The sequence below is a fragment of the Anthonomus grandis genome, chromosome 2 (genome assembly GCF_022605725.1).
Source record: "Anthonomus grandis grandis chromosome 2, icAntGran1.3, whole genome shotgun sequence".
In the NCBI taxonomy this organism is placed as follows: Eukaryota; Metazoa; Arthropoda; class Insecta; order Coleoptera; family Curculionidae; genus Anthonomus; species Anthonomus grandis.
In genome coordinates this window covers 34,680,037-34,702,931 of record NC_065547.1, presented here as the reverse complement: position 1 = coordinate 34,702,931, position 22,895 = coordinate 34,680,037, and the positions used below count along the sequence as shown (strand labels likewise).

The following is a 22,895-nucleotide window of genomic DNA, read 5'->3' as shown; positions in this document are numbered from 1 at the left end:
ATAATGTCAAGAGGTGATGACAGTTTTTGTCAGATGACGAAGAAGACTACAATCTATTATAATTTAAAATTGTTATACACTGTTCAAAAAGTGCCAGATCCAAAAGTGACATTTTCAACTGTTTTACTCTACATATTATGTTCAATAAATTTGTGAAAAAAATATATTATTCCATTTAAACAAAAGTAACTTTCTAAAATAAAATAGCATTTAAGTACATTAATTATAAGGTAAAAAACAAGTCCCAGTTGCACGCCTTTGGCGAACCGTTTTCCATGTTTATCAGTGGGTAACAATGGGCAAAACTCATAAATTGACCCAAAACCGGGTGGCACTACCTGCAATCAACGAAAAGAAAGAATTTTACATTGAAACTAATACCCAACTAAGGTAGTGACATAAAATATTGGTGGATCACCAGGTACCACTTTTGCATACCTAATGAGGTTTTATTGCTCTACACACTTCTGAAATAGAATATAGATGAATATTTGTCATGATTTGAACAACCAGGTGTAGTTAATCTGCAACAAGTTGACTATATTCCTAGATAAAATTTACAGCTGAGGGTTCCAATTACCAATTCCTTTACTCTAAAAACTATACGGCAGGTCATTCTACTCTCCAAATATTTTAGTGATTTTTAATACATAGTGACCAAAATAATTACAATACTAAAAAGGCAAATAAACTACATTTCTTGGGTTCGATTGTCTCAGTTGCATAATTGTCTCCATTCAATAATTTACCAGAACATATTCATGATCTTAAATCCTTTCTGGCATTTAAAAGGGATTAAGGAAATATGTAATTTGATATGGCATTTAGAGTCTCAGTTAGCAGACAGGAAATTGGTTAATGTAATGGAGTATTTTTTTAAATAATAGCCTTCATTTCATATGTGGAATATTTATTGTTAACAGAAATTAAGCCTACTACGAGTATATCACATTCACCAGAGATTTTTTATCAAGATGGGACATAAGAGCTGTTTATGGCACATATTAGTCAAACTGTAATAACATCCAAAGAATAAACTTTGAAAGGTTATTGTTTTAAATTTAAAACAAAAATAAAAAGATATGAAAAAAAAGACCTAATGCTTTTTCACTCTAGAAACAAAAACATTTAATAAGTCCCAAAAATTTATAAATAATAACAAGTACCTTTAAAACTGCTCTACTATCCCACCTGTGACAAATCCATAACCTTTACAAACCCACCACACCTTAAGCCCCATCCTTCTTCTTCTGCTTAATCTTATAATCACTCAAAGCGGCCTTAATAGCATCCTCGGCCAGCATGGAACAGTGCAACTTCACTGGTGGCAAAGACAACTCTTTAGCTATTTCTGTATTCTTCAGGCCCAAAGCCTCATCCACCGTCTTCCCTTTGACCCACTCGGTGGTGTAGGAGCTGCTTGCAATTGCAGATCCACAACCGAAAGTCTTGAACTTGGCATCAATAATTTTCCCATTTTCGTCCACTTTGATTTGAAGTTTCATGACGTCGCCGCATGCGGGGGCTCCCACTAGTCCCGTGCCCACCGTGACGTCGTTTTTGTCCAAAGAGCCGACATTACGAGGGTTTTCGTAATGGTCGATCACTTTTGGGTGATAAGCGGCCGTGAAGATTTTTAATGGGTTACATGGTGATTTTAGTAGATTTTTGCACGGGTTTAGCGCCATAGTTATAAGTTTAGCTCTGGAATCGAATTTCGATGAATTAAGTCGTTTTAAAAGTGGTTAAAATGGTTATAAAGAATGTTACCTGATGTTGCAAAAGAATTGTTTTTATTTTGGGATCTCGGGAATGTCACTTGTCAAAATCTGACGTAGTATTCCTGTCAATATGGTGGAGACGCGGTGTTGTCAGATCTAGCATTTTGTTAATGATGGGGTGTATTTATTCTTAAACCCTGTAATCATTTTAATATAAATGAGAAATAATATATAAGCTCATATTATTTAAAATATTACGAATTATTTTAAAATGAATATACTTTACGAATCCACTAGGTATTTTATTTTATTTCCTAGAAATTGATGTTTTTTTTGTGAAGTTCTGCGCAAAACTTATTTATATATTCATATAACCAATGATTATAGCTGGTTATATTATAAGTCTATGGTTATTTATTAATGCGCATGTGTTGAATTGAATTGATGGCAAGTATCAAACAAATTACCAGACAGAAGACAACTGATAAAAGAAAAAGCTAAAATTACACTAATAGTATAAGTAGATCTGTGTAATTAGTCAAGGTTCTTTATTATAATGATATTCTTCTTTTCTCTAAAATAAGTAAATTTTACTTAGAATTCTTTAAGTTAAGAAAATCTTTAATGTCAGGCAACAGTGTAGTAGCTGTCAATTGTCACGTCAACAGGGTAGTTTCAAGAGAGTAATAAATTTGAATAAGTGTCCGACGTTGTCAGCTTTTATTGTAAGTTTGATCAATATATCCTATTTTGTTTATATTATGTATTTGCAAATGATAAGATTATTCGTAAATCTCGTTCTACGAGGAAACATATGTTAGCTTTGACGGGACATATCTGTCAAACGAATTGACAGATACGGATTACACAAGGGCACTTTCAAGGATAGAAAAATACTGAAGGAAGATTCTAAGGTAAACTTTGACAGGTGTTATAACTGTCATTAAATTGACATCTTTGTCACACGATTAATTGCATTATTTATCAAAAACGGTGTCATTTTAATATAAGGAATTACCACCGTCTATAGATTACAATTTGTAATCTATAGACGGTGGAATTACTACCGGGATTAAGTCTTATATAAAACAAATGCAGTTCAATGTCAATTTTGACAACTATAAATGTCAAATAAGTTGACAATTTATATGTTTTTCTAACAAAGTCATTGTCTTGTGTAAAAAAAAACACGCATATTTAAAAATCAACTTTTCAAGATTTCAAACAAATTGTAAGATATGGATGATAACTGACTGGCTAAGTAACTTTATTTTAACTTGCGGGAACTTGCGTCATTTCTTTAGAATTTAACAAATGTCACCTAATTCTAACTTTAATACATTTTTTAAAGCCCTCGCTTTACTGCAAAGGTCAAAAAAGCTTGTTACAATAACTTTTTTCACAGGTCATGATTTTCAAATGAGTTGACATGTACGATTGTAAAATTGACGCAGGAGGATTTATAATTTATTAAATAACTTTATTAATAACTAGATTTTCTCAAAAAAAAAGGGCATCGTGAAAGCACCATTATTCTAACTGCTGTTTTATTTATGATCTTGTCTCAAAGGAAAGTAAATTGCAAGGTGAACTTCCAAAGGCAGTAGGGAGTGACAGATGTGGATAACAATTGACACACAGGTATTTAAAAGATTTCTTCATTATTTTATGAAAATTTTTATATTCTAAGTACCATAGAAAAAATTTCTATCAAAAATTTACTAGGATATAAATTAAAAAACTACATTTTAAGGTCATAACTATCAAACGAATAGACTGATGTACCTGATATTCGGCACACGAAAACTTATAATTTAGTAATACGATTACCTTATAATTTGGTAAAATCAGTTTTTTTAAAACCATTATTTGAAGATCTGATTTCAAAGAAGAATATTTCAAGGTCAACCTTGACAGGTTGTTACTATTTCAGGGAAGTTAAAAAACGTAAATTTCAAGGGCAATTTTGACAGGTCGTAACCACCGTCTATAGGTTACAACGTTGTAATCTATAGACGGTGTCGTAACTATACTTGGGTTACCGAACAGATGGAGTGGTCACGTGATCGTTCTGCGCCGGAGGTGTGGTCTAGAGCCTCGATAGGGTTCATGCACAGAATAAACGATCTCAGAGAGTTATGAGATCGTTTATTCTGTGGTTCATGACTTGGGGGTTTTATTAGTCGAGCGGCTTTAGATGGTTTTGGTTGAATTTTCTGCTATTGGAATATTTGAATCTTCGCAATATTGAAAAGTTGAGATTGTGTTTATTTTTTTGTTAACAAATAATGGCTGACGCGCCACGTACACCCCCATTGTCACCCCCCAAGAAAAGAGTACGAAAACATTTGACCATTGCTGAAAAGGAAGTGATCATGAACATATATAAAACATGTTATAACGAGCATCCAGCATACAACAAAGTGCAAAAAGTCCAGTTTACAGCAGAATCAGCAGGTAATAAATAATTTTAATATACAGTGTGTCCCAGGATGAGCGAATTTATACGTGAAAATGACAAAAAATGTTGTGGTTAAAATTTGACCGTTTGGCATCCAATCCTGCTTGATTAAAAAATAAAATTTAGCATATTATTATATTTTATTATACTTTTTATTATACTTTAAATCAAGCTTGCCTTGATACGAACATTTTTTAAATTTTATAAGTAGGTAAAGTGGAGGGTAAAGTAGTAATTCTAGGCAAGATATAAAAAAAGTTTATAATAAAAGGTTGTTTAGAATGCAAAATTATGCCCGAATAACGCATTTCATAACCATTGAATTTTTTTATTCATATTTAATTAACCCATTTGACCCTGAAACTATATTTTTCCGAATTTGTATATTTTTTTCTTAAAAACGGTCAATAGAAGGTCCCATAAGTCGAGAAAAAATCATGATTTTTTTTTTCAATTTCCAGTTTTGGAAAAAACGGCGGTCCTTTTAAAAGGACGGTAGGATAAAGGGCTACTATTAGAAAAATAAGTAGACTTAAAAATAGGTTTATACAGGGTGTCCCGTAAATAGTGGTCCAAATTAAAACTCCTAATAGATTGGACTATTTCCAATCAGAATAATCCAGCATAGCTCTAACGAAAGTGTTACGGTTTTCGAGATATTTTGATTTTTGCGAAATTTTAAGAAATACCTACCTGTAATAATTTTTTTATGGTTATATAAATCGCAATACCAATTTAAAATCAATTTGTGGATAGGGATTATTAATGGTGAAATTATAGGACCGTTTGAATTGCTGCAAAATCTCAATGCTGAATATTATCTCCATTTTTTGCAAAATATTCTCCCCATCCTTTTGGAAAATGTTCCTATAGACATTCGCAGAAATATGTGGCTGCAACACGACGGATGTCCTGCGCACTACGGTGTGCAAGTTAGAATTTTTTTAAATGAATCCTACCCTAACCGATGGATCGGACGTCTAGGACCTATACTGTGGTCCCCACGGTCACCTGACCTAAATCCTCTTGATTTTTTTTACTGGGGATGCCTCAAAGAAATTGTATACAGGAGACCCATACAAAACATTGAAAATCTGCGCGAGCGCATCCAAACTGCCGCTCAAGAGATAAATAGAGCTGGCCACGCTCAACGGATTAAGCGATCCTTTATAAGAAGGTATAGGGCGTGTATAGCAGCAGGTGGTTGCCATTTTGAACACCTTTTGTAAAATTGAAAACACAAATAAACCGAATTAATTTACATCGAAAAAAAAACGTTTTTTTTTTTTTTACAAAATAGTTCTTTCGGCATTAAAGCAACCATTTTTTTTGAGGTTAACAAAAAATTCAAAAAAGTTTTTGTCTTTAATATGGCATGGGATAAATAAGTTTTTACGCTAATGGGCACCAAGATTCTATTATTATTTTATTGCGTCATAGGATTTCAAACTTTTTGAAAAGAAAAAAAAATCCGATATTGCAATTTCAAAAATTTTTCCTGTGAAAAATATTTGCATAACTGAAAAATTTTAATACGCATCATAAAGCGCATCTATTGGCAAATAATATCCAACCGAAGAAATTGTGATTTTTTTTTCATTTAGTGACACATCATTAAAAAACTGATTACAGGTAGGTATTTCTTAAAATTTCGCAAAAATCAAAATATCTCGAAAACCGTAACACTTTCGTTAGAGCTATGTTGGATTATTCTGATTGGAAATAGTCCAATCTATTAGGAGTTTTCATTTGGACCACTATTTACGGGACACCCTGTATATCTTACAAAATGCTTAGCAAAATACTTAAGACTTAAACTTAAAATCTAATTTGTATGATAGTCCACAAAACAGTTTTTTGGGTGAAGACCACCTTCACATTTTTGCCACACAAAATTTGCTTTTTTGTGGCACACAGCACATTTCCGCTGACTCTCGTGATATGTAACTAAATGATCTAGTCTATCGTAACGTGAGAATTGGAATGCAGTTTTTGGCAATTGCGAAGGTCCTTTCTTAGTTGTTTTCCTGCACGTTTCGAGCAGCTGTGTCCCTAGGTCCCTTCTAAACTGAAGTTGGTCAAGAGTACCACCATTATTCCTATGGAGTTGCCACGAGTTTTGTGAGGCTATGTCTACACAGTGGGAAAATAACGGAAAATACCACTTTTTACCTCGTACTGAAACTCTATATTGGCTTATGTTTTGGTCACTACGGTCTACACCTCCCATATTTTCGTTGTATGCCTTGATCAATTGAGGCTGATCTATATAAACATGCTTTTTTTCAGCCTGTGAAAATCGTTTTACCTTATTTACTGGCAAAACTGAACATGCATTGGTGGCTAAAGTAACAACGCTGTTGTCATTCCATTTGGATAATGCGATTTCATTATCGGCAACACCCCATTCAAATGTACCTCGTGTCTTTTTCTTCAGAACTGCCGCATTGCTAAATGGAGATTGTGGGATCCGGTTTTCACGTATAGTACCAGTTGCCTTGATGATCCTCAATTTTAGCTCCTTTAGAAGTGACAAAGATGTGAAAAAATTGTCAAAAAATATGTGAAAGGGCTGGTAAGGCATTTTCTGTAAAACATCTGCATATTGGAGAACAACTGACGCTCCCAAACCCAGGTGTTTATATTTGTCCGGAATTGTTGTCGGCGCACCTTGGTAGGGATCAAAATAAACAATGTATCCAAGGCGTAGGGTACCTACCCAAAATTTATACCCCCACCTTATAGGCTTGCCTCGAATAAATTGCTTACCGCTATGCCTCCCAAAATACGGTATCATGGCCTTATCAAGGCTGTGATTCTCTTCAACTGGGGCATAATCAAAAATTTTTTTATTTAGGCTCTGGTAAAGAGGACGCAGTTTAGAGTACTTGTCTTTTTTATCAAGGGAAGTATTATCACTGCAATGAAGATTACTCATTATGAATTGAAATCTATCTCTGGAAATAGCGGCAGAAAAGTTTATTCTGGGTATCGTTGCAATTTTGCCAATACATATGTCGCCTTGGAACAGTTGTATATCCACTGACAAGTAACACCCCTATGAAGCAGTACATCTCGTCTGCAGTAACGTTACCGGGGCGGTTTTTTTGCTGTGCATAAATATTGGTAAAATTGACAATTTCTCCTACCAAGTTCTCATCAAAGAACAGCTTGAAAATTTTTCCAGGGGAACGATTGCTTTGTGCAGTTTGAACTGATTGCCATTGCATAAACGTAGACTCTCTAAATCTTTATTGAGAGTATAGTCAAACGTCTTTATGTGTTTAGGTCGCCTTTCAATAAAAGCGGTAGATCGTCATCACTGTCCCAGTCGTCTTCACCTTCTACATCAAATTCAATTTCCGCCGGGGCCCTTAGTTGCACTCCGGGTAAATTATTTGGTACTACATCGTCTTCAGCTCCAGAATCTTCATCGGTATCGCAGTTTTCGTTGGCATTTTCGGGTGGAAAAATTGTAATGCCTGTAGGAATGTCCGACGTAGAGTCATTCTCCAATTCCTCTAAGATTTCTGCCATGGTTAGTGGCTTTTTCCAATACCTGTAAAAAACCACATAGTAGTATATAATCCTACCGTCCTTTTAAAAGGACTCGTTTAATTGAACGCTCCTGGATTGATCAAGAAATGTGAAACATAACCACAAATATATAAAAAGGTCAGTATGTTATGTTATTTGTTAAAAGCAATCAAAACAAGAACGAAAAAATAAACGAGTTTTAACATATCTTACCTTGAGTCACTTATTGCAAAATCACTAGAAACACAGCGTGTTTTATTCGTCACCAGCGATCCAAAAATTAACAAAATCCTAACGATCGCGATTGACCTTGTTTAAGATGTTAACTAAATATAATGTGACACTGGCGACATCTTCAAACCGTCAGCTGAATCAGAAAAATACAGGTTTCTTTTTGAAATCCTTTTAAAAGGACGGTAGGCGTAAATGGGTTAATAGAGACTGAAATTTGTAAAAATCAAAGTAGGCCTATGGTTACGAAATTCGGTATTCGGGCATAATTTTGCATTCTTTTCAGTAAACCCCAATATATTAACATAACTTTGCATAACAAAATACTTAAAAGGGATTATTATATCATTACCTGGCACAACCTCAAAATCGGTTTGGACCCATTTTACAGGTGACCGTATTATATTTTAAAAAAAGCTGCTTACAAAGCAAAGCTGTACGGTAAAATAATTTAAAATAAGTAGGCATAATTCTCCTCGTCTAAATCTGCCAAGGTTGCATCGATCGGCGGGCCTATATTTCGCGCACATCATTTACTCCATCTGGTCGGTCATAGCAAACCGACTATTGCAAACGAATGGACTGATGTAGATGACAATCAGTACACGATTCCCTTATAATTCGGTAAAAGCACTTTTATTCCAACTTTATTAGAAACCGTTTTATCAAAGATCTGGTTCCAAAGGAAAATACAAGAATATTTCAGGGTCAACTTTGATAGCTCATAACTGCCAATCAAATTGGCACATATTAATAAACTTGACAAAAAGGAACCTGTATGAATCACCAACATGCGAGTAAAACAATATTCCGAAATAACGTTTTTATTATCAGATAAAAAAACAGAAATTAAACTCCCGAAATATAATGTTCGAAAATTGCACTTAACCTAAACGTAACGGAATTTGAGCACTTATATAAAAAGTAATCTTAACGATAAAAAGAAACAGAGGCAGTCACTTATAAAATAGTTAATAATTACAAAAAAAAGTCACTTAATATAGATGTGAAGTAAAATTAACAGAAAATCTACAAAAGCCCCTCTTCCCGTAATTGTTCATAAACAGAGGGAATTTCTATTAAATATTTCATTTCGTCCTCGACGTATCTCTTGAGGATCACCTCGAGTTCCGTGTCGTCTGCGCATAATTCCTTTAGTCTGTCGCTCACTGCTTGTTTATCTGGAAGACCTGAAAAACATCAAAGTGGGCCATGAATTAAACACTTTTCATAAAAATAAAAACGAGAATTTCTCTTACCATCAAACGACGCGTTTATACCGATAATCGGGACGGTGGCAAGCGACTCAGGCAGACTGCGGATGTCGGTCTTAAAAATGTCCTCGGAATTACCGAAATCGACAAAAAGGACCTGTACTTTGTTTTCTTTGGTTTCGACTATTAGGGCACGATACCACGCATCTGAAACGGGAAATTAGTCAATATTAGTTTTTATTGAAGAAGTCCACTTTGGAAGTGGAGTGAATAATTAATAAGGGAAAGATAATTTCTTAGAAACAAGTATTTCCTCCACACAATAAAGTGCCATCTTATTTCAAGCGAGATGCATTTCGAGCGTACACGATTTTAAGTCAGTACGAAGGTCAAATTCACAATTAAAGGACTACAAACTTACTACAAAGGACTCAAATAATTTTTAAAATTGCTCAGAAAGTGATAACACTTAATAATTTATATTTAAACTAGCTACAGTTAAGGTAATGGTTAAGTAATGGTATAGTTAGGCATTTTACTATCAAAATGTCCGCGGCCTACGCATCAAAGTTCTGGAAGTTTCTCTGGCTGTGAAAGCGTATAGCCTTCAATTGTATAGCTTTTACTGAGACCTGGCTTAATGATCAAATCTCAAGCTCTGAACTATTTGATACCGACAAATAAATGGTGTTTAGAAGGGATAGAAACTATGAAACCCTCAATTGTGAACGAGGTGGTTGTAGAGGGTAGTTCTACAAATGTCTTCGAGGATCTCTGGGTGCACTGTTCGAGTCATGGTGGTAATTTACTAATTGGTGTCGTCTACTTTCCACCTCAGTCTGGTTTTGATGCCTATAAGATCTTCTGTGCGACTGCCGAAAAAGTTCGACGAAACAATCGAAATGCCAATATCATAATATTTGGAGACTTCAATTTACCCAATATATCATGGGAAATTGACAATGAAGATATGGTTCCGAAGAACTTTAACTCTGCAGAGGATGAGCTGCTCTTAAATACAACTTTATATTTGGAAATGATTCAGGTCAACTTTATCAAGAACCATATGGGTAAACTTTTGGATCTGATCTTTACAGACACGCCCCACAACATCAAGGTATCTCTTGTCGATCAAGCATTGTGTAGGCTTGATTGTTATCATCCAGCTTTGGAAATGCAGGTTATCATGGGAAATATTCCCACATGTAAAAATAGAGCTAAGACCAAAATCCATTTATCTGAGCGTGCAAATTATCAGGAAGTTACTCAATATTTTGCTTTAGTCGATTAGGATCAAGTGTTTCATCGTAATGTTGATGAAATGGTGGATGAATTTTATAAGCATATAACATTTGTTGCTGATAAGTTTGTGCCCAGCAAGACTATTGAGCACGAAAAGTTTCCATTATGGTACAGTCAAGAACTGAAAAACAAAATTGCTTATAAGAACAGGCTTTAAAGAAAATATAAAAGGTCAGGTCTACAAGGGGACTACGATAATTATTCTGCGGTTAGATTAGAGACAAAGTACCTCATGGATTTGTGTTTCTTCTCTTTGTCACTAATACAGAACAAATGATACCAGATAATATGAAGTATTTTTGGTCCTATGTTAACAATCTGCGTAAAGATAAAGGAGTACCAAAATCTATGGAATACAAGTGGATGACTATGGAGACTCCCGAGGAAGTACCTGAGGCTTTTGCTGACCATTTTAAATCCTGTTATTCGGATTTTTCTAACAAATGCATTACATTTGTTCCAGAAAATCTGGTGTCTGTTCTTTCACATAATATTTTTACCAATGAAGAAATACTGGACAAACTTAACTCATTGCATGCCAATAAAGGATCAGGACCTGATGGAATCTCACCAGTATTTATCAAAAACTGTTCATCTATGTTGGTTGAGCCTCTCGCTTGGTTAGCTGGAGCCTCGGTTAATTTTTCAGAGGTCATTTGATACATCTTCATTTCCCACGTATTGGAAGCTGTCAGTTTTATTCCCTATTTTTAAAAGTGGACACAAAACTGAGATTGGAAATTATAGGGGTGTTTCTTTGCTTTCAGTTTTCTCCAAAATATTTTAATCAATTTGGACTGATGAAATATTTAACCCCTTCAAATCCTATATTTCTCCGAAACAACATGGCTTTTACAAAAGTAGATCAACGGCGACAAATCTAGCGGATTTTCAGGATTTTTTAAGTGAAAATATCGAAAAAGGCTATCAGATTGATGTTGTTTACACCGATTTACAAAAAGCATTCGACAGTGTATGCCATGGTCTGTTTCAGCATTGGGAGTACATGGATCATATCTGAAGTGGATCGATTCATATTTGAATAGTCGTACACAATAAGTCAAGCTAAGGGGAGCAACTTCAAGGGAAATTCGAGTGACTTCTGAAGTGCCTCAGGGATCACATCTTGGGTCAATTTTGTTCATTTTATATATAAATGAAGCTGTATCTGTTTTTAAACACTGTAAATGTCTTTTATATGCTGGCGATCTAAAATTTTTTCGAACTATTGACTGTGATGAAGACTGTTCCTTAGTGCAACTAGATTTAAATAATTTTAATCGATGGTGTGTAAAAAATTTTTGAACCTTAATGTCAAAAAATGTAGAGTTATGTCCTTTCACCGGTAAAAAATTTCCTAATAGTTTTACATATTATACATTAGACGGATGTTTGCTGGAAAGTCTAAACACTTTTAATGATTTAGGCGTTATTTTTGACCATCAATTGACTTCAATTGATGGTCACCAGATCTGACATTGCTGGATTTTTTCTTATGGGGTCACTTGAAATCTGTTGTATTTAAAACTAACCGGATTCAATTCAACAATTACAACAAAGAATTGTACAGAAGTGTAGAAGTATTTCACCTGAAACTCTTCAAAACATCTGAGACAGTGGCGGCTCGTGGTAAAAATTTTAGGGTGTTCTGCAATTATTATTAGCAAAGAAAAAACTAAATTATTTTTATACTCGTTAACTAATATTAATAAGTTTATTCTTCGTTCTTTCCTGGTGGCAAACTTTGTTATAACTTTTTCATTAAAATTGTTAATTTTAGAGATAAACTTTTTTTCAATAGATAGCATGGAAAGTGCTGTTAAACGATCTTCGGTCATTGAATTTCTAAGAAATGTTTTAACTCTTTTTAATGTTGAAAAACATCTCTCCGCCTCTGATGTCGTCATGGGAGTAGTTACCACAATTTCCAATAATTTTTTTGTCTCCTTCAACGTATCTCCTAGATTGTTGGTTACTAAAAATTTTAGAAGAGGTAGTGCGCCATTTAATGTCCTGCAATAATTTCTTAAATATAGAACAGATAGTTCAGTTCGTAAACGTTCTTTATCAAGCATGGGGTAAAAGGTACATACGGAAGTGAGCTTATCTTCAGGAAATTTGCCACAATATTCTCCAAAGCATTTGGAAAAGAAAAGTGATGCAACTACTAGATGTTCTTTAAATTCAAATCTATCTTTTGCGCAATTTATAATATTATCACAAACTTCTAAAGCAGAAATCCGGTGATCAAATTGGCTGTTATTTCGGCGTTTTCGTTTGTTTTCTGGTGGGCTCATCGCTAATTATATTTGTTGCCTCACTAATAATGTTATCAATATTATTTCGAACTTAAATGATACTGCGTTCAAAATTTTCAACAGCGTTTCTTACTGGAGTAGGTTCGGTTTTTCTTTGTTGTAATTGATTGAATAGGATATCTACGTGGGGCATTATATGATGGAAAAAAGTCAGCCAAAAATTGAAAATAGGATCATTCAATGCACGCCGAATAGAAGCGGCCGCACTACAAACTGTGTTATTGGAAAATTAATCTTCTATTTCATGCATACAATCAATGAGAGAGGCTCTATTTTCATACACAACATTAATGGTTCGTATATTAAAATTCCATTGGGTGTTAGAGCCATAAGGGATTCTTTTGTTCACAATTTTATTCAATACTCCTACTCGTTGTGGTGAATTATGGGCATAGCAGGGTACATAGTGAGCAAAAGGATACAATTCAATTATTTGTTCATGACAGACTTCAAGCATACACTGTAATAAATCATTCTGTATTTCTTTGGAGGTGCCTTTAAATACGGAAGAATTCTTTAGATGATCACTTAGAGTTGCGTCTAATTCAGCAGAAAAGTTGATCAACCCACGAAATATCCCCGGATTCTCAGAAATATCACTTTCGTCATGTCCCCGAAGAGCCAGTTCAAATGCTCCACAAAATTTAATACAATTTATATTTTTTGATAAAATGTATCTATTTTTTGAGACATTTTCAGTATGTTTTTGTATATTTAACCAATAAACAGAATCTAATTGTGCCATTATATTAGTTGATCCTAATAACGCCAATTCCATACAATTATGAAGATCGCTTTTAGAGTTTTCATGCCTTTTTATTTTCAAACTCAAATGTTCTAGATCGGTGATCCCTATTTCCGTCCAAGCTTTATCGCCACCAAAAAGTAGGCAGGGAAAACAGTATAAAGAATTCTTTTTGTTACAGCCACAAATCCATTCATTTTTTAAATAAATGTCTTTATTAAATTTACGCGTATAACTTTTTCCTCTACTTACACCAGCTTTTTCAATAATAATGTCTGGCAATGGTCTACCTTTTGCTTTTAACTCAAGTTTTTCTTCATAAGAATGTTGAGAAAATCTCTTCACATTAATTAAATTAAACACCACTTCCATAGTTAATAAATAATTATATTATTATTGTCAATTCAACAAAAACAAAATCCGTACACGAACAAAATACAAAATCACACACACCGTATTGTTTTTAAGTTCAACTCGCCGCGCCGCGCCGAAACTACCCAAAAACTGCCAAGCCGCGAAAAAAAATCCCGATCTCAAGTCTCAAATTGCATTTTCCGCCTAAAGCTGGAATAAATGCAGCGAATTATCGGGTTATTTCAGCGTACCATTTCGATAGACACGGGAGTGGCGAGGAACAGCGCGGGTGTGCGAAGGAGCGCGTAGAGCACGATCGTGTGGACCAGATGATTATTTCGAATCGTCGACCCGGTCGACGGTACTTTACTTTACTCGGCTGCTGTTGACTCGCTGATGCACTGGAGGTGGTGGCGCTTCGGCTGTGATGACGCGAATTATAGATTTGTGTGGCGAAAGATTGTTTTTAAAAACAAAATATATTAAAGTACGATACAGAGTACAGTAAAAAGAGCTAGGCTGGCATAAAGGTGGGCCGCTGCTGGATAGGCACTATGTGACTATGTAACTCCTCCCTCCTTAAGAAGCAAACATAATGGAATGAGTTTGCTTGGTATCTTGGAGCTCAGCTTCGAACTGGATGTCTTTAGAAGGTAGCTTCTTCTTCTGGCATCGCGTTCTGGCATAGGAAAACAATTGGCTTCTGTAGAGCAATATTAAAAGTATGATGACAAAACATGTAGTTATAATGCTTATTATCATATAGGTTGGTGAAGATTCTTTATGGATTTCCTGGATTGGGGTGAGTTGACTGGCGAAATCTTTTAGGTGGTAGACTTCCTTGAAATCTACGGTATTGATATTGATTGCTGGGTACTTCATTGGTAGGGCGGTGGTGTCAAGATGAAGTTCTGGGAGAATTAACGGTTTTCCTTGATTTATACGAATATCGTTGATAAACTTTCTGGTTCCAATGGAGACTTCACAAGGATGTGGAATTGTAATGAGAGTTGGTGCATTAATTAACAGGTACTTGTCTGAGCCACATTTTGTAAAGGCTTGGACCTCTTGTTCTTCCAGTGGAGTTGATGGTTTTGGAATAGGTCTTTTTGAAATAGTAAAATCAGATATTATGTTTATTTTTGGTTTCTGCATTCCTAAAATTTCGTCTTAAAGTTTCTGGATCTAGGTCTGGAAGTTTTTCTGAATGTTGTAAAAGTTCATCGATAATTTCGTCAATATCACCTGGATTATTATCGATTGAGGCTGTCTCTACAGCATTTAGGTCAACGGGGTTTCTAGAGAGAAATCTGCTGCAGTATTTGATTTGCCTTTTTTATACTTAATGAAATAATCATATTCCTCAAGTTTAAGGCGCCATCGTACTAAGCGACTATTTGGTTCTTTTAAAGAAAATATCCATTGTAGCGGTTTGTGATCTGTTATGACCGTAAATTTGTTGCCAAATAGATAAGGTCTGAAGTATTTGCGTCCCCAAACTACTGCGAGTAATTCTTTTTCAATTGTGGAGTAATTAATTTCCGCAGGGTTTAGCGTTCGTGATGCATAGCTTACAGGATGTCCATCTTGTGATAAAATAGCACCTATAGCATAATTAGACGCATCTGTAATAAGTTCAAAGGGTTTTTCAAAATTGGGGTAAGCTAAAACAGGTTCGGTTAATATGTTAGTTACGTTAATATGTTAATAATATATAATATGTTAACGTTCGGTTAATATGTTAGTTAATATGTTCTTACAGGTTTGGAAGCAATCTATGAATTCTTTAGTGTGAATTACCCTTTCGTTTTTCTTTAAGCAATGAGTCATGGGTTTGGTTAGTTTGGCAAAATTTTTGATAAATTTCCTATAGTAGCCTAAAATTCCTAAGAAAGATTTCATTTGTTTTTGAGTTTTAGGGATAGTAAATTTTTGAATAGCTTCGATTTTTTTCGGGTTTGGTTTAATGCCTTCAGGTGTAACTACGTGTCCTAAGAAATCGACTTCTTTTCTTAAAAATTCACTTTTGTCTAGTTGAATTTTTAATCCCGCTTCTCGCAATTTGGCAAATACAAGTTTTAAATTTTGAATATGTTCTTGTAGACTTGTGCTAAAAATTATTAGATCATCAATATAAACCATGCATATTTTACGTAGTTTCTTTAAGATTTCATCCATCGCACGTTGAAATGTTGCTGGTGCATTTTTTAATCCGAATGGCATACGAACGAATTCAAAATGGCCATCTTCCACAGTAAAAGCTGTTTTTTGAATTGAATTTTCGTCCATTTCGATTTGATGGAAACCACTTGCGAGATCTAGTGTTGTAAAGTATTGTGACCGTCCTAATTTATCTAAGATATCATTTATGTTTGGTATTGGCCATCTATAATCGATTGTTTTATCATTAATTTTCCGATAGTCGATTACTAGTCTCCATTTTCGTTTATTCGAAGCGTCAAGTTTTTTGGGCACAATCCATATTGGAGAGCTCCATGGGCTTGATGATGGACGTAATATTTCTTTATCTAGCATTTCGGCTATTTTTTCCTAACCTAATTTTTGTGAATATAAGGATATCTATAGGATTTAGTATGTATAGGTATTTCGTCCGTTGTTTTTATTTCATGTTTAACATGTGATGTAAATGTTAATTTGTCTCCCGGTTTATGAAAAATGTCTGAATATTCTTGACATAACTTTAAAATTTCTTTTTTTTCTTCTGAATTCATGTGGTCAGTTCTAATGAAGTCCTTGATGTTACATTTTGTACTTTTACTAGTGGATTTATTGTTATTAAAAATATTATCAAAGGAAAACATTTCATAATTACCACTATTAAAAGGTTCTACTGTTAGCGGTGTTGTAAGAACAATGTCTATTGTTTTGTCCGTCTGGTTTTCAAGTTCAACAGGGGCAAAACCGTTCTCAGCATAAGATAAAATATGTGGGATAAAAAGTTCATTTATTAGTCTAGGTTTTATTATTATGTCACCTTCGAAGCCTTTTTACAAGTTTCTCGTGTGGGTTTACTGATAAAGAAAAGTTTACATCATCTGGTTGACGATAACAAAACGGAATACTAATACAGTGACCTATTAAGACTTTATTAATAAGGTCAATGTTTAAATTTAGCTTTCTTAAGTCAGAAAGGCCAATAATTCCGTCATAAAAGTCATGAAAGTCAAATAAAATACAATCTATTTCATCGTTTATATTATATTCTTTAAAAAGAGGTAACGTAGCTTGACAAAGAGTTTGTTGGCTACCTAAGGCAGTTTTGATAGTGTTTTTATTATTGTATATACATTGGGGGAAATATTTTTCTGCTATTGTGGGTTTTAAGATAGATTTGCTACTGCCAGTGTCGATTAAAAGCTTAATGTTTAGTTTTTTAGTGTTACGTAGTGAATTGTTTGATGAAATATTAATTTCTATCAACTTTGTTGCTTTGTTAGATGATCCCGAGTAAAATTTTCAGATTCCGTATTTTTAAAAGAAGTATTCTGTGAGTCATTAGATTCATAATTATTATCAGAATAATAATTATAGTCATTAAAATATTCGTTTTGAGAATATTCTTCTTGTTGAGAATATTCGGGTAAATGTTCTTCATTATAGTCTTGATTGTAGACTTCCTCTACAATATAGTGAGGTTTTTGCTGACCTTTGTATTGTGTAAAATGATTTTTAAAATGATTTTTAGAATTAAATCTTGCACTTTGAATTGTAGGGTTTCTTGAAGTTGTTGACATTGGTTCAGGTTTAGGTAGTAAATGTTCTGGAATTTGATTAGGCTTAAAAACATTTTTTGGTTTACCAAAAACTTCTTCGTTTGTTGGTAATCTTCGTGGAGGTAAATTTCTGGGTCTTATGTCAATAGGTTGACAAGGCCATTGTGGATTAGTTGAGAATTGTTTATTATTATTGAAGTTATTGGAACTATTGTTTGCAAAATGGTTATAATTAGTGGGAAAATTATTTTGATATGGAAACTGGTTTTGATTTGGAAAATTATTTCCAAAATTATTATTATTATAAAAAGGTTGGTTACTTTGAAATTGTCTTTGATTATTATATTTATTTTGATAATTATTGTTTCCATTGATGCTTGTATGGCCATATAATCGTTCGAAGTTTTCGAATTCGATTACATAAGCCATTGCATCTTCCAAGGATTCTGGTTTTTTAAGATGCATGTTGTTTTTCAAAGTTCCCGTACAACCAGCAATAAATGTATTTAACGCAGTTTTATCATGATGTTTAATTTGATAGGTTTTTTCTTGTGTAGCAATTGTTATGTCATTGCTAATACGCTGTGCGACACTGCTTCTTAGAAGTTGTAAACGATTTCCAAAATTTAATAAGTTTTCATTTCTGAATGGTCTAGCTCTAGTGAGCTCTTGTATTAAACAATCAAGGTCTCGTCTATCTGAGAAGCATTGTCTTAAAGAATTTTTTAGATCTTCCCAATTGTTAATTTCTGCTCTGTTCCCGACAAGAACTTCAGCTCTACCGATAAGTTTTTCCTGAATAGATTCAAAAATGTGTTTCATTAACTCATTATCATTAAATGGACTATAACTACAAATAATATCTTCTTAATCTTATAAGTATTAACATCACCATCATAAGGCTTAATGTTATATAACCGCGATTTAAATAGTTCCCAATTCATTTTGGGTTACTCAGTATTGTTTGATGCAGTATTCATATTGTTTATATTAATATTATGTAATAGGTTTACCAACTCTCCTAATTCTGTATCAGAATCAATATCTGACATTAAAAATTATAAATAAAAAATATGAAATTATTTTTTATAAATACTATTAAAATAAAAATTGTTTTCAAAATAAAATTATTTTCAAAATATAAATATTCGAAAATCATAAGATTAATTGTGATCGATTCACTGAACTAAAATTACGAACTTTCTTAAAATTAAATGCAATTAATTTGCTAAATAAAATTAGTTTTATGTACGATACAAAAACTAATGAAATTAATACGTACAATACGTAGAACCTAAAATTATCCCTATTAAAACCTTAAACAGAGGGTGGAATAGGGGCAATAAGGATGTGACACTAACCTTTTCCGATTCTGTATTGCCTGCGCCTCTGCACCACTTTCAGCACCACACTGGTTCTTTCAGATTGCGTCTAAAGGGTTGAAACCACCACGGTGAAAGTTTTTATCGTAACGAAAACCACGTACACCGGACACAATCCTACCGACTGCGCCAATTATAGATTTGTGTGGCGAAAGATTGTTTTTAAAAACAAAATATATTAAAGTACGATACAGAGTACAGTAGCTTAGGTACAATAAGAATGACTAAAACTAGAATTAACTTATATTTATAAACTAAAAAGAGCTAGGCTGGCATAAAGGTGGGCCGCTGCTGGATAGGCACTATGTGACTATGTAACTCGCGAGAGGGTTTGCGTTTTGTTTAATTGATAAAATAGGTGTAAAAAATATGCGGGACGGAGATTTTTTCTTTTTTTTTGGGTTTTGGTTTATAGATCATATTTTTAATAGATTATTTAATTTTCTTTGGAGCTCTGCAGCACACATAGACCAGCCGCCACTGATCTGAGAACAGTTTGAATACCTGAATTACTTGTGCCTGGAATGGAATCCATTTTGAACAATTCATAAAGTAGTAAGGGTAAGGTTTCCAGTATTTTACTCCACAGTAATACATTCCAGTAATAGTTTCCAGTATCTCCGTAATTTTGAAAGATATAGCTTTGTGGTTATTCTCTGATTTGAGTGTCACACCAAAGGTTCCAATCATGGGACTAATACAATGAAATGAAAACAAAAATGCACTAAAGGGAAATGCGACTGGTCTAAATGTTTACTATAGCGCACCACGGAATAAAACGGAAACTCCCCTAAAATTGAACAATATAACTTACCTTGAAACTTGGCGAGACACATTTGAAACGGTTCCGGTTCCAAGACGGCCTGGTCGCTTGGCTCCGCAATGTCCAACACTCGGCTCAAATAAGGGACGTTCTGGTCCGAGAGCGAGACGAGGGTCAACGACTCACCATTGCACGAGTAACATGTGAACTGCCCTTTACCCAGTGGGACTTCGACGTAGGGCATGTCGTCGTACCTTATTTCGGTTCGGTTGGCGGTGGGTGGCGCCACGGGTGTGGGAGGCGCCACGTGAGTGGGAGGCTCCACGGGTGTGGGAGGCACCACGGGTGTGGGAGATTTCTTGGTAGGTTTGCATTCTTCTGGGGTTTTCTCCACGGTGGGAGGAGATGACGAGGTTTGCGGCGGTGGAGGAGTTGCTAGGGACTTGATTTTTTCTGAGAGTAATGTGCCGTCCGCTAGTTGGAAGTCTATGGTGTTGTCTGTGTTAACCTGTTAAGATCAGAATTCATTATCATTCAATTCATAGAGGTCGGTTAGATAAACATTTGGAATTTTATAGAAGAAATTAGCTGAAAAAGAGTCCTAAAAATAGTATTGGATGATGTTTCAGTGGAATTTGATGTATTAGGTTTAACAGAGAAACACACTTCTTTTATATTAATGCATATAAAACAATTCATAATAAAAAGCAAATTACCAAGTGTAATTTTTCTCCTTTCCTTAGCAAAGTCTTTAAGTATGACTTGGAACTTAAAATTATGAATAGTGTCTTTACCAACAATATAATTTTCTATAGAAGATATGTGGATGACATTTGCATCCCTTTCGAAATTTACAGAAAACCTTCTTGCACAGATAATATAATACAATTCTCTTCAAATTCAATAATCGTAATAACTAATTTGTGTTTTTACACGGGTATTTTCCAGATGTCCTTAACTCTTACCGCCAAGGTGGCACAAAAAATAGACTACCAAAACGCGATGTGGTGATTTATTATTTAGACCACCTATTCAAATTCATTTTCTGACTTCGCAGGCGGTCAGATTTTAAACCATCATCACAGCATCGTGTCACAACGTATGGCAAAGGACAACACGTGGCGTCTTGAATTGTATGAACTTGTTGCAGCAAATAATCGATAATTGTTGGTTAAGTTTTGCCGGTACACGTTTCTGTATAAAAATTTTGTGTGTAGATTTGAATAATATATTATTCATTATAATTTTTCCATTAAGTACTGTTCAATACTTCCTTGCAAGTAAGTATAAAATATTGTTTTGCTAAAAAAAAATATTTTCAAAAATAGAAATTTGATTTTAATTGTATCGTCCTATATTTATACCACCGCTCTAGTAGCGATTTTTTATTTGTGTAAAATATTAAAAATAAGTACTTTTATTTAGAAAATGGGAGACAACTATTTACCGTTCCGTTTAGTGGGAATGAACCGGGACGAGTTTCAGAATAAACTTGATGCCTATTCCCTGCCATCTGGGATGAGTCGGAATTGGGCGACATATATACTGGTGACAACACACACGTAAACGACTTATATGTGAGTGATGATAGTTCTTCCGGTGACAATGAACCATTATCGGTGCCTCGAGCAGCCACCCATCTGGGGCAAAATAGAAAAACCTGATTCAAGTCTTCTTTTTGTTCAGCCTACCGGTATTCCTGACGAAATTGCCAACTCAAATCCAACTCCATATTCCCTTTTTCAACTATTTTTTTACGATTTTTTTTTAAATCACATAGCTTTTCATACGAACCTTTACGCTGAGCAGGAACAAATGAGCACTGGAAAAACATGCAACATACATATCTACATATTAACGACAACTCTACTATGCCTAACCGTGATTCTGACCAGTCTGATCGTCTATATAAAGTAGGGCCTTTGCTAGACCATTTAGGAAAGGCTTTTAAAAATAATCTTTTACCAAGTTTTAGTCCTAGACGAATCCATGATTAAATTTAAGGGCACTGTAATGAAACAGTATATGCCAAAAAAGCCAATCAAAAGAGGATATAAAGTATGGATGCTTTGCGACAAATCGGGATATTCACGAGCAAGATTCACAGATAAGCTTGGGAACGAGGGTTGTTAGCAAGCTGAAAGAGGGTTTTGAAAGAAAATACCACAAACTATATTTGACGTTTTTTTAAATAGCATTGACTTAATGCAAAGTTTAAAACAACGTGGGAGATACGCAGTAGGGACGGTATATTTGCCAAGAAAGTATTTAGAAAAGTTCAAATCGGACAAGCAGCTTCAAAGGGGTGATATTGATTGGTATACAAGTAATACAAAACTGTCGGCACTAAAATGGAAAGACAAGCGCTCCGTACACATTTTGTCAAATTATCACAACCCTGATGACTATACTGAAATTAACCGTAAAGAAAAAAATGGAACCATAATACAAATACCATGTCCGAAAGCATTAACTGACTACAATTCGAACATGAATGGTGTGGATAAATTTGATCAACTTCTTGCTAGTTATAAAATAAATCGCCAGAGCAACAGGTGGTGGCATCGCATTTTTTTAAATTTTTTAGACGCTTGTATTTTTTAGACCTTGTAAATGCATATTGCATACATAAAATGATGGACATACCGGATAAACTTACAGCAAAAGACTTCAGAAGAGCTGTTATAGACGGTCTTGTAGCTCCAGTTTTGGTATCTGCCTCTAAGAGAAGTACTGAATTTGCAAATACAAATAAAAAAGTCAAAGCCATTTATACCAGAGAGCGTTGCATTAAATTCAGCAGCACATCAACCTGAACGTAGTACAAGACGAAGATGGTTTATGCAGCACTAAAGCAAAGACAGTGCGCACCGACTGTTCATGTAGAACTTGCCAGGTACCGTTGTGTTTAGGAACGCAAAAATCTTGGTTCCAGAACTATCACGATAAATAATATACTTTCTACGTACTTAAATGTTTTTTTACGTAATATATTTAAACATAACATATTTGTTTTATTTCTAAACAAATGGAGCGGTGGTACAAAAGACCACAGCTTTTGAAAAAAAACCATGCGCACTATACCGAAATTTTATTAAGTTTTAATTATTTACAACCAATAAGAATCAGATAT

The 22,895-nt window shown here is 34.3% G+C and overlaps 2 protein-coding genes across 6 annotated transcripts in view; both read right to left on the bottom strand.

Moving 5' to 3' along the window:
* Positions 1-893: 893 nt before the first annotated feature.
* LOC126750193 (iron-sulfur cluster assembly scaffold protein IscU) lies at positions 894-1,918 on the bottom strand. The gene is made up of 2 exons (XM_050459725.1): positions 1,771-1,918; positions 894-1,704 (listed from the first exon to the last, which is right to left on the bottom strand). The coding sequence occupies exon 2, from the start codon at positions 1,686-1,688 to the stop codon at positions 1,230-1,232; it is 459 nt and encodes a 152-aa protein (XP_050315682.1). The 5' UTR covers positions 1,689-1,704; positions 1,771-1,918; the 3' UTR covers positions 894-1,229.
* Positions 1,919-8,758: 6,840 nt separating this feature from the next.
* The window catches only part of LOC126733493 (tudor domain-containing protein 1), a 60,967-nt gene continuing 46,830 nt past the window's right edge, over positions 8,759-22,895 (bottom strand). For all 5 annotated transcript variants that reach the window (XM_050436804.1, XM_050436800.1, XM_050436801.1 and 2 more), the window contains 3 exons: positions 19,814-20,270; positions 9,210-9,371; positions 8,759-9,140 (listed from right to left, as the gene is read on the bottom strand). In XM_050436804.1, coding sequence (XP_050292761.1) covers positions 8,980-9,140; positions 9,210-9,371; positions 19,814-20,270 — 780 coding nt within the window. In that variant the 3' untranslated portion in view covers positions 8,759-8,979. The remainder of the gene's footprint in view (positions 9,141-9,209; positions 9,372-19,813; positions 20,271-22,895) is intronic.